General features: G+C 33.3%; 1 protein-coding gene across 2 annotated transcripts in view; it reads left to right on the forward strand.

The window, feature by feature from the left end:
* Window positions 1-15514, forward strand: part of LOC108904057 (NADPH--cytochrome P450 reductase) — a 38591-nt gene extending 23077 nt beyond the window's left edge. For both annotated transcript variants that reach the window (XM_018706441.1, XM_018706440.1), the window contains exons 4-8: window positions 2412-2561; window positions 5909-6033; window positions 9349-9534; window positions 9590-10654; window positions 15040-15514. In XM_018706441.1, the coding sequence (XP_018561957.1) occupies window positions 2412-2561; window positions 5909-6033; window positions 9349-9534; window positions 9590-10654; window positions 15040-15184 (1671 nt within the window). In that variant the 3' untranslated portion in view covers window positions 15185-15514. The remainder of the gene's footprint in view (window positions 1-2411; window positions 2562-5908; window positions 6034-9348; window positions 9535-9589; window positions 10655-15039) is intronic.
* Window positions 15515-15722: the final 208 nt, after the last annotated feature.

Here is a 15722-nt window from a genome sequence, read left to right on the forward strand (position 1 = left end):
CGTGGTACTGAAGGTGCCACTCCGTTTCCCAAGAAAAAAATACGCCAGTGGTGTTTTTTTGTAGAAATAATGTTACATTCACGTACTGTTACGTTAAATAAAAAATGACAAGTGTTTCTTGGTGTTTTTTAATAGTAGCAGCCGTTTAGGAGATAATTTACTTATTTGCCGAGCATAATGCGCAAATTTAGTACACATGCTCATATTTGTTTAAAATCCATCTGCAAAAATTGATACCTTTGCATTATCTGTTAGTATTGTTAGTAAGCTTTACGATGATCTCGTTTTAGTTTTATAACTAGTTTTTTTTTTATTTATTCCTGAAGTTGCAGTTCATTTTGAACTTTTAAACACTAGAGGAATTGTGGTAAATAGAGGAAAATTACAATCTCCTCAGGGAAAATCATGCCGATAAATTCCTCTATAGGTCTAATTAAGTGATTACGCTGTAGTAAATTTCATTCAATTCTGTCAGCGTATTATGAAGATATGGCAGAGAATATATATTTTTTTGTACACCCTGTATCTCGAATATCGAGTCGCGCAGGAAAAAAGTTTATAGAGCAAACTCTACTTACTTTTTGGTAATGAACTCTTGTCAATTTTTGCGTAAATTTTATTATGTAATAGGCAATGCTTAATAAAACTAAATGTAATATGTGGTAAACGATTAGTCAGTATGTACTAGTGATGTAACGAATATCCGCATTCGCATTCGCAAATATTCGTTTGATTTATGATATTCGCATTCGCAAATATCTTTGAATATTTTGCGAATATGAACGTGAAAGAAAAATACAGAATGTGAAGACAATATTAGGTAAATTAAACAAAAAAGTTAAGAAATAACTGACAGCAGTCTAACCTCACAATTCACAAACTCATCTGAGCCGGTAGCGAAAACAAAACAAAATTCCAATCATACAAAAATACCGTTCTACCAAATTAACAACGCTAATTTCTTTAACCTCTAGCGCCGCTGTCACCGGAAATATTATGTGCGTCACGCGCGGCATATTTTGAATCATAGATAAACGGCGCTAGATTTAAAAACTGAATATTCGTATTCGCATTCGCGAATGTTAACAACAGATGTTCGCATTCGCGAATGCTTAAAAACTGGCATTCGTTACATCACTAGTATGTACTCCACGTTTTTGGAAATTAGGATCTTGCTCAATTTCGTTCAAATATGAATTAATTTATTTGCTTCTTCTATTGAAGATATTGTCTGAAAGTACTTTATTTATACAGGCTGTTACAAATTCGCTTCTCACTACAGGGATCTCGGAAACTATCGAAAAAAATCAAGGCTAACATGATTAGTTCTCGAAATAATTGAAAAAAAAACTGATATTTTGGAAATCCGTTTTTGTTTCATTTCAGCCTTGTTTGAGGTGATATTGAAAAAATATCATCTCATATCACCTCAAACAAGGCTGAAATTAAACAAAATCGGATTTCCAAAATTTCGTTTTTTTTTTCAAATATTTCGAAAACTAATCATGTTAGCCTTGATTATTTAGAGGCATAATGTTGGTCCCCTGATTACGCAACTTTGCCCCCATTTAAGCTAATTCGTAGCTCTTACCGTTTCCGTGATTCCTGTAGTGAGAAGCGAATTTGTAACAGCCTGTATTAGACATATTTTTTTTTACTTTTTATTATACCTGTAGTGGCGGTTGTTGACTTCTATACCAGGGAGGGCGAAAAAAAAGGGTTCAAAATATGAAAAAAGTCAAATTGGGTAGTAGTTTTATTTTAAGTACTATTGAAATATAGTGAAAATATTCTCAACATTATTTTTTATAGTAAAAATCCACTCTTCTGCTTTTACCCGAAATAAACTGTTCAATTACTTTTTCATTTAAGTTTGGTATTTCTCGCACCACTGATTTTTCATTGCAAGTGCTGTTAGTCTGTCTTTGCAATATAATTTAAACTTTTACTTACAATATTTAAAAAAAAAACAAGAAACAATACGTAGGTAACAAAATTTTACCCCACACGTAAACAAATTACGTTTAATGAGAAAAAAAGCGATGAATAACTATTACTTGATTACGGCGGTAACCATGACCACCGCTGTGAACACTTTACAGATTTAGGGGCGAACTATGAGGAGCTCACGTATAATTTTGCAAGTCGAGTTAAATTGACTGCACATTACAAATTTAACATTTCCTTTTTAATGTGTTTCATAAAGCTAATCTATTTAATTATGTAGATAATAATAACATTGTAAACTAAATTTTAAATAATTTTTTTTTCTATGATAATTTCCAAGGGAGTGGCGCCCCGGACCCCTCCCGCACCGGCCGCCACTGTGTACCTGCACAATAAAATTTATTAAATTAACCAAACTACGCCCTTCTTTTTACTCAAACTTGTACGTTTCTTTTTTTTTTCAGGAAGAGTTGGTTAACCTCAAATCGATTCCGAACTCGCTCGCCGTTTTCTGCATGGCGACCTACGGCGAAGGGGACCCCACAGACAATGCCATGGAGTTCTACGAATGGCTGCAAAACGGAGATGCCGACCTCACCGGACTGAATTACGCTGTAAGTCAATGTCGGAGATTTTTATATCAATTCCCTAGTATAACTAATTATGTCACGCCCGCTAATTAGATAAGAACATATCGATTCGAAACCGTGGTAAAAAATCGCGGCGGATAAAGGTAAATAGGTATGACAAATCGGTAATGTGTTCCCGTGGATTTTAATCCGGTTTGAAATTGTGAAATATTAAAACATAATTAAATATTATTTTTTCATCTTTCGCTCGTTCTAGAGCGATGGATATTTTTTATAAAAGCCATTGTACAGTATAGGACATACCATTAATATGTCACAAATATAAAGTACAATGCAACATTAGTAATATTTATTTTTATTTTTTATTTTATTTTTTTTTCAAAATAACTTTCCCAGTTAGGTACTCATTTTTCCTCTCTTATTGTTTTCAAGATCCCATTACAAATAACCAAGTGTAAGGTTTTTTATATCTGTTCAAAATTTTAAGTTTTCTTATCGATTTTGAAAAAAAAACTTGCAGTTTAAATATTAAGCCATAAATATTACGGAAATAATTAAAAATGAATCATCAGGTGTATTTTAAATTTCGTACTCAAATAATGAGCTAGAATTAAAATTATTAAATGAATTCCACTAGCACAAAAAAATATATAATTACCTTGTTCTTGGAACGTATGTTTTTGAGACAACCTCAGAAATAACCTTATTATTTTTGCTGTTCAATAGCACTCCAATGAACAATATAATTTTTGTTTTTTTTTTTCATCAGAATGTGTAAAATGTAAAAAAATTAAATTTAATGTTATTGCTTATAAACCTTTTTAGTAGTGACGTCACCAGCCAAATAATAGGCAACTCCATAGTGCACATTGTCATGAAGAATATCTCAATTATTTTATTAGATCGACGTACTTTGGACATAAGTGCCAAAAAATATCTTCTTTGACATGACCTTAAATATAGCGACATTCTGGCAATATTAGAAATATTTATGAAGTTTCAAATCCCAAGTGACAAACTAAAAAAATTATAGAATTTGTATATTTAAATTTATACAACAGTATTGACTTTTAAAGTAATTAATAAATTAAAATTATGTGTTACTGAGCATGCGCATTAAAGATAATTTCATGTAAGCGAAGTAGCCACAAGAAAGTTTGGTTATGGTTACTTGTATGTCAATTTTGTGATTTCTTGCTTTGCTTCTCCTAAAGTTACTATGTTGTTGCCTAAATATATGACGTCACATATTTAGGCAACCCGCAAAAAATTTTCATACGTGAAATTGTACAGGTGTACTATTTACATAGATACTATAGAAATGAACAACTTCAAATTAATTTATTTTTACATGAATTTAAAACCATTTAAAGCGCACGTGTTTTGTAAAATAGATACACTAATGTGCCTAAAACTTATAAAAACGATATAAAAGAATATTCCTAAATTGAAATAAAGTAAAAATTGGTCGTGTTATTCCTAATGCGCATGCTCGGGTTATTATTGAAGTTATAGCACATTAAACCATTACATAGCTGGACAACTGTAGTCTCTAGCGTCATTCGCAATACGCGTGGAGAGCCATGTGACTCCTAATACTGAAATCCGTCGTTGCGGTAGTTTTTACCTGTTATCTGTGGTATTTACATCGGTTTTTTAGTAGTGTCAAAAATGGCTTGTGTGTATAGCAACTCAGAGTTGATGGATATCGTTTTAATTTATGGTGAAGCAAGACGACATTTGTATTATGGTGAAGTATTTGTGTTATGGTGAAGCAAGACAACATTTGTGTTAGTTCATAGAAAGTGAGTAAGACGGACCCAAATGTGTTTACACGTGAGTGGATAAAATTTTGAACAATTGCTGTTGCAGAATCGGTTATGTCAATTGATTTTATTATTTAAAAACACAAATTAATTTTATTAATAATTAATAAAGGCAAAAGCATTTGAATTTGCCGATATAAAATAGGTGCGATAAAATTCTATTTACATATTTCTTTCCTTGCGAAAGTTTTTGTCCGTTTTTATCACGCCGCCATACCGGTCGCATTGTGCGAGGTCAGGTTTTACAGTGGACCAGTTTCCAGTGCCGTGCAGAAGTGTATTTTTAAATCAATTTCGAACTGACCTTTTTGATTTTTTTCTTTACAAAATTGTATTTGTAAGGGTCCCCTGTACATCCAGAATTTTTTTTTTGGATAAGTTCTGAAACCCTGTATAAATTCTATTTGTTTGTTACTTGGGGTTTGACACTTCTTAAATATTTCTAATAATGCCAGAATATCGCGATGTTTGAAGTCACGACAAAGAAGACATTCTTTTGCCACTTATGTCCAAAGTACATAAAGTCGAAAATCGATCTAGTGAAAATATTGAGAAATTTTTCGTGAAAATGTGCATTATTATTTGGCGTATGTGATGTCGCTAATAAAAAGGTCTACTGTGATCTTAACTATCGCTGTTGCCAATTTGAAATGACAGGCAAAATTGGAATAATTGTTTCTTTTGCGAACACTTCATGAACCTGTTTATCGGCGGTGAGAATTATTTGTTTTGCGTCATTGGGTTCACCGGGTAAAGTCAATTCAGCTTTCTTCATATAAAAATTAAGGTACGGATGACGTCAATGAATGTGAACAAAAAAAACAGGATGAATTTCCATCCATTTATGCCCGGACCGAAAAATGTTTTGATAGTAAAAGTTTAATTTACTTTAAAATCTTATAAATTCTTAGTAAAGCCAGTAGGTATTTACTACATTTGAATTAAAGAAAGGCTAAGTCTAAAATTTTATTTCATTAAAATGCATATCGAATAATTCTCCATACATGAATTCCGATTATTGATTATTTAAATGGTGCGTTGTTTACCAAAAATTTGGAAAAGTTGCTCCCATCGACTGATGTCCCATGGAAAAATTCTAAACATAACCTGTTTTTTTTTTAACTAAATTCCTTCAATCTTATAAATTTAACAAAAAGTTTCCACTAGTTATTTTAAAAAATGTAATCAATTAAAATAATCAATAATCACTAATCAGTAACCAGTCATCTTGCTGATTAGATTCATATAAAAAAATTATCGGTTTAATGAATAAGTCTTATAATTTATTCTTTGGGTTAGACGTAGTTACTTATCAAAACTGTATCTATAATTATTGGTCAATTAAAGCTACATTTTTAAGTATCGTCGAGATAAATGAGTTTTATCAAAAAGATTAAGTCCTTCTTAATTATTTAAGTACCTACATACCTACATATTATTTATTCCTAATACGCAAAAAGTTGACGGGTACAGGACCGACTCTAAAAATTCTGTAACATTTAGGCGAAAAAAGGCATAAACAACGATTTTCTCTCTTACTTTCAGGTATTTGGATTGGGAAATAAAACTTACGAACATTACAACAAGGTTGCAATATACATTGACAAGCGATTAGAGGAATTAGGTGCAACTCGCGTGTTTGACCTTGGACTTGGCGATGATGATGCAAAGTGAGTACGGGAACGCTTACAGAATAACATACATTTTAAATGGGGGCTATATTACCATTGTTTAGTTATTTGTTTCGCAACACGTGATTACTTAATATGCGCTATGCGTAATATGTTTGCCAAAATTGTTGAAATTTTTTGAATTTCAATTATTCCATTAAAAAAAATACATAGGTATCTCTAAAAGTATAGTTCTCGCCCAAAAAACCATTTTAAAGACTTTTATTTTTGTAAAGTGAATGTGAAGAAAACATAAATTTTACAATATTTTCCAGGTTATGTCCATCGAAAACGAAACTGTTTCATTTTTTTTTCAAACATTAAGATTTAAAACACAAATATTTTCAAATAAGTGTAAGAAGTTTGAATGCCATTACTTATTGGCATGAGATAGAGTAATCGTAAATGATCAAAAAAGGTGTATATTAAAGGGGCGCAAGATTAACAGTTTTCAAAATACAGCGAGTATTGGGGAGTTTCATCACAACGTGACAACAGCATTTAACCTAATGCTACTCAGCTGATGCACACCACGTGTGCACGCGGCAGACTTGTCCTACGGAATAACAAAAATGTAAACAACTATTATTGTGAAACATTTAGTAAATTTCAAGACAATTGTTTTCCAGTTTTTAAATAAATAAAATAAAATGTATCAAATTTTTAGTACGAAGATAGTGTTGTGCTTAAATTTTAGCTTAAATAATCATACGTTAAAAGGCAAAATTCAATAATGTTTAAACGCATAAGTACAAAACAAACTGACCATCACCAATTTCGATGAACGCACGACACTTTCGAATCCAATTTTCACGCACTTGCTGGAAAACACGTCGAGAAAAGGAAATAGCGATACGCAATAAACATGCACAGACAAGGTCCAATTCCAGATACCAACTGAATTGCGTATTAGTGGTTGCTGAACACCTTAGTACCTCGTGATAATAAACCGCCGCGCCGTTGTCGTATTGCTCGATATGAATTTTATCGAATTTTAAATTTATTACGCTAATTATTTTTTTGAATTAGGCATAAGAAAGTTAAAAAAAAGTGATAAATGCTGTATTTTATGGTAATATATGCATGCAATTATGTCAATATTCCTCAATTAATCGAACTTTTGTACACATCAAGTTGGAGATTTTGATAATTTTTTTCTCGGAAATGATTGAGTTTAGGACCTTATGTCATATAAGATTTTTTTATTTATTTTAATGTATTCTTATTCTATCGTCTGTTAAAATTAAGGCAGTCAAACTTCTAACACCCTGAATAAGTATTTTATTTATTTTATGGAAACCTTATACAGGGATGGCCAGAAGTACGGAATAAAATTCATATCTTTTGAATGAGTTAATTTTTTTTATAACGCCGAAACACGTTAACTGATTTTGATTTTTTGCCATCTTTCTGTTATATAATAATTAATTTTTCTTCACCCCCCTAACCCCCAGCTACCCCTACTTTTTTTTTCAAATGGAAACAAGGCATTAGAGGGCTCGTTGAAAAGCTTATAGAAAAACGAATCCAGCTATACCAAATAAACAAGTTTTATTTTTTCAATAGCAAGGTTTTTAGGCTTACTTGACAAGTGAAATAAAATTTAACTATCTTCAGTGTTATCCTCCATGAATTTGCACAGAATAAAATAAAGAATTTGAAACTGTACCTATCACTGCTAACACAAAAAAATATATATTTTTTATGTGCGTTTTTTTGGTACCACTTACTTGCCAGGCTTTCTGGTTAATTTTTCACTTTAGTTGTAAATTGGAGTTTGAAACGTTACTATTGTGTCAAAATCAAGTTATTTACTGAATTGCAATGGTATTGTCGGAAAGGCAACCCATCGAAATCTTGATATTGCTTGGATGTGGAGACAAAATAAGAAGTCAGGCTGAAGTGCGCAATTTATTTAATACGAAATATCCCGAAAACCAAATCTTGCAAGGGACAGTTAGTAAAATATTTCACAAATTTGAGGAACACGGTACAATACAGACTTTGCCTAAAAATGGAGGGGCACGTGCTTTGAATGAAGAAAAGAAATTAGATATTGCATTAGAACTTGTTGAAAATCCTCATACTTCAACTGTTTCATTGGCCCGCAGTCACGATGCTTCTCGAACTGCAATTAGAATGTTTCTGAAACAAGAGAAATACCACCCCTATAAGGTATGTCTTGTCCAAGAGCTTTTGGAAGACGATTATGATAGGCGATTACAATTTTGTGAGGAAATGATGAGACGGTGTGACGACAATAATGGTTTTCAACGAGACGTACTTTTTTCGGATGAAGCTACGTTTTATTTAAATGGAGTGGTTAACAGGCACAACTATCGCTTTTGGTCCCAGGAAAATCCACACTGGACATGCGAATCGCATACGCAGCATCCACAAAAAGTTAATGTATGGGCAGGTATCATCAACAACAGAATCTTGGGCCCATTCTTTTTTGAAGAAAATCTTACTGCCGCACGCTACCTGGATTTCCTAACATTTGACCTGATACCTGCTCTAGCTGTGATTTTCCCTCATGAAATTGATCCAGATATACCGAATGAAAGAATTTGGTTCCAACAAGATGGCGCTCCCCCACATTTTGGTATTGATGTTCGAAGATACTTAGATGAAATGTTTCCAAATCGCTGGATTGGTAGACGGGGTACAGTTGAATGGCCGCCAAGATCCCCCGACTTAACACCCCTGGATTATTTTCTTTGGGGATATTTGAAAGAAAGAGTCTACCAGGACAGACCGGATAATATTGAGAATTTAAAGAACAAGATTAGGGCGGAGATGCATAATTTACCAGCTGAAGTCATTCAGAATGCTGTGGACAGCTTTTACTATCGTCTTGGAGAATGCCAAATAGTGAATGGAGGACATTTTCAGCATTTGCGACATTGAGTTTATTTTTGTAAATTATCTAGTTGTTTCAATTTCTAAATGAAAAAAAACTTGCTATTGAAAAAATAAAACTTGTTTATTTGGTATGGCTGGATTCACTTTTCTATAAGCCTTTCAACGAGCCCCCTCATGCCTTATGTTTCCATTTGAAAAAAAAAGTAGGGGTAGTTGGGGGTTAGGGGGTTGAATACAAATTAATTATTATATAACCGAAAGATGGGAAAAAATCAAAATCAGTTAACATGTTTCGGCGTTTAAAAAAAAATTAACTCATTCAAGAGATATGAATTTTATTCCGTACTTCTGGCCATCCCTGTATACGTCCAATTTATGACCTGTCAAACATCTCTAATATGTTGAGATTTAGATTTTTATAAAAAAAAATTAATCAACATTTTACTTCAGCATTGAAGACGACTTCATCACATGGAAAGACAAATTCTGGCCTGTAGTTTGCGAGCATTTCGGAATCGAATCCACCGGAGAAGACATCAGTATACGCCAGTACCGACTACAGGAGTTCGATGAAATCCCTGATAGAGTTTACACCGGAGAAATGGCTAGGCTCCACTCCCTCAGAAACCAAAGACCGTAAGTGTTCAACTTCCTGCAAAATCTTTTCAATAACATTTAACCTTATTTTCAGACCGTACGATGCCAAAAACCCCTTCCTCGCAAAGATCAAGGTCAATCGCGAATTGCACAAAACCGGCGATCGGTCTTGTATGCACATCGAATTCGACATCGAGGCTTCGAAAATGCGTTATGACGCAGGAGACCACTTGGCTGTCTATCCCGTGAACAGTTCTCAGCTCGTAGAGAAGATCGGTAAATATTGCAGTAAAGACTTGAACACCGTATTCACTTTAATCAACACCGACGAGGAATCAAGCAAGAAGCACCCGTTCCCATGTCCTTGTACGTACCGAACTGCGCTCACGCACTACTTAGACATCACTCAGAACCCCAGAACTCACGTTCTCAAGGAATTGGCAGAATACTGCACGGACCCAGCGGAAAAGGAAAAGTTGAAGCTGATGGCAAGCACGAGCCCCGAAGGCAAGGCTCTGTACCAGAAATGGATAATAAACGACAACAGGAATATAGTGCACATTTTGGAAGATATGCCTTCTTGTCAACCTGCCCTGGATCATCTCAGTGAGCTCTTGCCCAGACTTCAGCCTCGTTACTACTCCATTTCTTCATCTCCGAAATTGTATCCAAACACTGTGCATATCACTGCTGTGGTCGTGGAGTACACTACACCCACAGGACGCCAGAATAAGGGTGTCGCCACTACTTGGCTCTCCAAGAAGATTCCTAAGGAAGGCGAAGAACTGCCTACCGCTCCTATTTTCATACGTAAATCGCAGTTCAGATTACCGACCAAGCCCCAGACTCCCATCATTATGATCGGTCCTGGAACTGGTCTGGCTCCTTTCAGAGGATTCATTCAGGAAAGGGACAATTCCAAGGAAGAAGGCAAGGCGGTTGGGGACACCATACTTTACTTCGGTTGTAGGAAGAAGTCGGAAGATTTCTTGTACGAAGATGAGCTTTTGGCGTATGAAAACAAAGGGCTTCTCAAATTACACCTGGCTTTCTCAAGGGACCAACCCCAAAAGGTTTATGTATCGCATCTATTGGAGAAAGAAAGTGATGAAGTGTGGAAGGTTATTGGGGAAAATAATGGACACCTGTATATTTGTGGGTAAGTAGAGTTTCGGTGTTCTAATAATTTACATTGTGTTTTTAAATGAAGTAGCAAAAATGGTACCAGTGAATGTAGAGCCAAAAAGAAGTGGATTGAAGTAAAAATACCTTATATGAAAGTTGCACCCCTGAGGCGATATATCCGCTTAAAGGAGGGGAATGAAATTCATATTTTAATTTTTTTCTTTAACATGGGGAATGCTAGAGACAAGAAACTTGGTATGAGCATCCTAATAATAATTCCTTTTACGAAACTGTTTTAAAGTTTATTGAATCTGGTAAGTGTCCACTGGGAATATTCTGTGACTTAAGCAAAGCGTTTGATTGCGTTAATCATAGTATTTTACTTGGCAAATTATCAGAATCTGGAGTGCGAGGACGATCTTTAAAATGGATAAAATCATTCCTAAACAATCGTGAACAGTATGTAGGTATAAAACATAAGTAACATTCTTGTTTAAGTTATATAAGTTCTGAGAAATTAACATCCAATCTAGGGGTACCTCAGGGCTCTGTGTTGGGCCCTGTATTGTTTTTACTATATATAAACGATATACATGCTGTTCTATCTAATGTTCACATCACAATGTATGCGGATGATATATATTTTCTTGTTGCAGACAGTGATTGGAATGTATTGGAGAATAGATGTAATTTTCTTTTAAATGAACTACATCAGTGGTTTAATAAAAATAATCTTTATATGAATCCGGCAAAAACTCGCTCGGTAACATTTCATAATCGCCAAAAATCGGTTAGCAACTTAAGTTTGAGAATTAATAATAGCCCTATCAATAGCGAATGTCAAGTAAAATTTTTGGGAATTAATTTTGATAAAAACTTATCTTGGAGATATCACTGTTCCAGTCTTTGTTCCAAACTGAATTCCATATGTTATCTGTTTCGAAATCTTCAAAAAGTGCTTACGACACAACAGCTTATAGATTTATACCATGCTCAAGTGAGAAGTAGGTTAGCATATGGCATCTGTTTTTGGGGTGGGTCTACTTTGACTAATGATATATTTTTATGTCAAAAAAAAATATTAAGATGCATTGCAAATGTTGGTCGTTTGTGTTCGTGTAGGAATTTATTTAAGAATTACCGTATTTTAACATTACCGGGTTTATATATATTTGAATTAACTGTGAATATATTCAAAAATAAAACTAAATTTATTAAAAATATCGACTCTCGTCAGGTTAGTACCCGCCACCGACATGATTTTTATATAACTTTTAGGAAACTAAATGTCACTAAAAATTCACCAAGCTGTTTGGGCCTTAAGATTTTCAACAAGTTACCAGGTGACACAAAAGACTGTAATACCTTATGTTTGTTTAAAAAACGACTGAAATTTTTCTTATTGGAACTATGTCCATGTCCATATAGCTTGAATGAATATTTTGGATGAAGTTGTGTATTTTGACTTCTTTTTTTACTTGTATGTGCATTTTATGGCTTGTCGTATTAGTTTTTAGGTTTTCTTTGACACATCCTTATACAATTGTACATATTGTCTCTGGGAATAAATAAGATTATTATTATTATTATTAAAGAGACAACTTTTCAATATTTGTTCGATCATTGGCGTAGTTTATAAAGGAGTGATGAAGCAAATTATTTATTTAAAAATATTTATTGGGAAGATTGATTTATTGCGCAACTTTTTTACCTCTTCTAATTTTTCTATAAAACCTATGGTTTTCTAGTAAAAAATTAGATGTGTCATCGTTCACTAAAGGGGTAATTGCGAAAATTTGTAAAAATAAAGTAGGCGGATGTCATAACAAATAAATTGTTTTTTATCATATTAATAAATTGACACTTTCTGTCAATAAGCTGGTAATTTAATAATAACATTAAGAATAATTTGCTATTAATTAATGAAAAAAATTGACTATGGGACATATATTAGGTAAACTTATTTATCTGAAATAAAATTTAATACAAATGAAAAACCAGAAATGCAAAATTAAATTTAAGGAATATTCTCGAGATAATTTCCATTTTGCTACAAACATAACCTAATATTTCTGTTGAAATGCGCTCGCATAAACAGTTCTTGGTTACTGCGAAGGTCATCTGCTGCCTGAAATATTCTTAAGCGTAGTTCTTCTAAGGAGGCAATAGGAGTGGCATAAACAATACTTTTAATGTGTCGCCACAAAAAGAAATCCATAGGCATTAGGTCAGGTGGACGTGCAGGCCAACAAACGGGGACATCACGACCACGACCAATCCAGCGATTCGGGTAATTTAAATTTAACCATTCTCTAACAGCAAGTGTACTATGTGCAGGCGCCCCATCATGCAAATACCACATCACCTGACGTGTGTAGTGAGGGGTACATCCTGAAGTAATGTTGGAAGATTTTCGTTCAAAAATCTAAGATACTCGGCCGCTCCAAGCCTGTGTGGAAGAATAAAAGGACCTACTAGAGTATTTCCTACAATTCCCATCCAAACGTTTAAACTGAAATTATGTTGACATCTTGAAACAAATATTTCATGAGTATTTTCTTCCGACCATGAATGAACATATGAAGGTTTACTGCACCTACTTTAGGAAAATTGGCTTCATCGGTGAAAAGTATATTCATTAGAAAATTTAAGTCACGCCTGGAAATATTAATGTACCATTGACAAAAATTCACGCAGGCCATTCAATTCTTGCACGGGTTGATGGTGAAAAGGGTATAAAAGATTTTCATGAGCTACATTCCACACAAGACTGTGAGAAACTTGCAATTGCCTGGACACCTGTCTTGTGCTTGTACCACAGTCTTCTTCTAGTTGTTCCAGTACAGCTTCCTCAGTTTCAACAGTTCGGACATTACGCCTTCTTCTGGCACCCTCACGATTGGGCTGAAATTTACCAGTTTCGCGAAGCCTTCTTTCCACCGAGGTCAATGTTTCTCTATGAAGAATCGGTCGGTTCGGATATCTTTGGTGGTATAATCTTACTGCAGTGTTACTATTTTCCCTGGATTCAAAAAACACTTGGAGCATGTCGACATATTCGTCATTGGTATAAATATTATTTGCCATAATTATTCTGATAATAAATTAATCAAAAGGTACTAATTATTGGTTGAAAGAAAGTGTCAATTTATTAATATGATAAATAACAATTTATTTGTTATGACATCCGCCTACTTTATTTATACAAATTTTCGCAATTACCCCTTTAGTGAACGATGACGCATCTAGTTCCTTTACTAGAAAAGTATCGGTTTTTTCGAAAAATTGCAAGAGGTAAAAAAGTTGCTCAATAAATCAGTCTTCCCAATAAATATTTTTAAATAAATAATTTGCCTCATATAAAAAATTTGTAATAAAATATTGCAATGGGATTGACTATTTCACTTCTTTATAAAATACACCAATGATCGAAAAAATATTGAAAAGTTGTCTCTTTATAAGTAGGATGCTCATACCAAGTTTCGTGTCTCTAGCATTCCCCATGTTAAAAAAAAAAATTAAAATATGAATTTCATTCCCCTCCTTTAAGAGGATATATCGCCTCAGGGGTGCAACTTTCATATAAGGTATTTTTACTTCAATCCTCTTATTTTTGGCTCTACATTCACTGGTACCATTTTTGCTACTTCATTTAAAAACACCTTGTATATGTAGCAGAGCAATCGCCTTTTATGATCAGGTTTCAAATGTTTATAAACTAATGTAAAAAATTAAAGGCTCAAATAAATTTCTGAAATTTTTCCGTAATATTTGACACTGTATTTAGGTGAAAAATGGTCGTATCGGTAATTAAAAAAAAGCATTTTGGAAGCTCTAAGATTCTAGTTTTTAGATTTTTCGGTTGAAATTTTAAGGAGCGACAGTTATGCAATTGTAGGAAATAGAATGACAAAAAAATTTTGCAAATTTTCTTTTTTTTCTGACTTGGCGGACTTGGAAATTTTTTTTTCAGCTAAGCTATTGCATGGACCAGATAGCTTGTTTATTCAGCTTCAATTTCCTTTTTTTTAAATTTCAATACGGCCATCGACATATCAACATATCAGACTTTTTCTTGTTCAAAAGCGCCGAATTACAAATTTCTTTATAACAAAAAGTAATTTGAGTTTCAAACTAACTCCATTTTATAGAAAATCTGCGATAGAATGGGGGAAAGTCTGTTATTTGTGCATTGATTTATATTTAGACAAACTATGTAATAAAATTATAAAAATGTATTGCTGGTTGCCTATTTGCTATAGAGCTCTCATAAATCATTTACAGCAGATGAGAATAACAATATTTATGAGGCAGCTAGAAATAAATACAAAACAGTACGAAAGTTACTATTAAAAACGTATAATTTAAAAAAATCTCATTTGATCCGTTTTATACAATCCGTTTTTTTTTTGTTTTTAGGGATGCAAAATCTATGGCAGCTGACGTTCGCAACATCGTACTGAAGATAATCCAAGAAAAAGGACAAATGACTGAACAGCAAGCCCAGGCCTTCCTGAAGAAGATGGAGACGCAGAAACGTATGTCTGCCGATGTATGGAGTTAGATAGTAAAACAAATTAGTTTTTAATTAAATTAACAATTTAAACAGTGTTAAAAGAATATGAAATTAACCATTTGTGTTTAATGGTTGTTTACATGTATTTATGACAATAATAAGCTGATACCATGGTGCCTATTAATTGTATATATTTAAAGGAAAATTAGAAAGAGTGCATTTAGGCATATTAATCATTCCAGCGCCTTTATTTCTTGTTCTATATTTATACAGGCCGAATCGGTTTTTCATAAAAGCAGATTTCAAATTTTAAATTATATGTATAGGTTTTTTATGAAAAATATTTATTTTTAGTGATTATACTATATATACAAAATTTTCTGATATAAATAAAAAATTTAAATGATACAGTAGTTTATTTATTCACCTTTCCCCTTTACTCTACATTTTATCGCTCAAAATGGTCACGTGGAAAGTAACGATATCGCTTATTTGGAATAATTTCGTGTTTTAATAAATTTTGAACCAAAATTTGATATCAACTTAAGACTATAGCAAATAGGCAACCAGCAATACATTTTTATAG

Source organism: Anoplophora glabripennis, unplaced genomic scaffold (assembly GCF_000390285.2).
Source record: "Anoplophora glabripennis isolate ALB-LARVAE unplaced genomic scaffold, Agla_2.0 scaffold14, whole genome shotgun sequence".
Taxonomy (NCBI): domain Eukaryota; kingdom Metazoa; phylum Arthropoda; class Insecta; order Coleoptera; family Cerambycidae; genus Anoplophora; species Anoplophora glabripennis.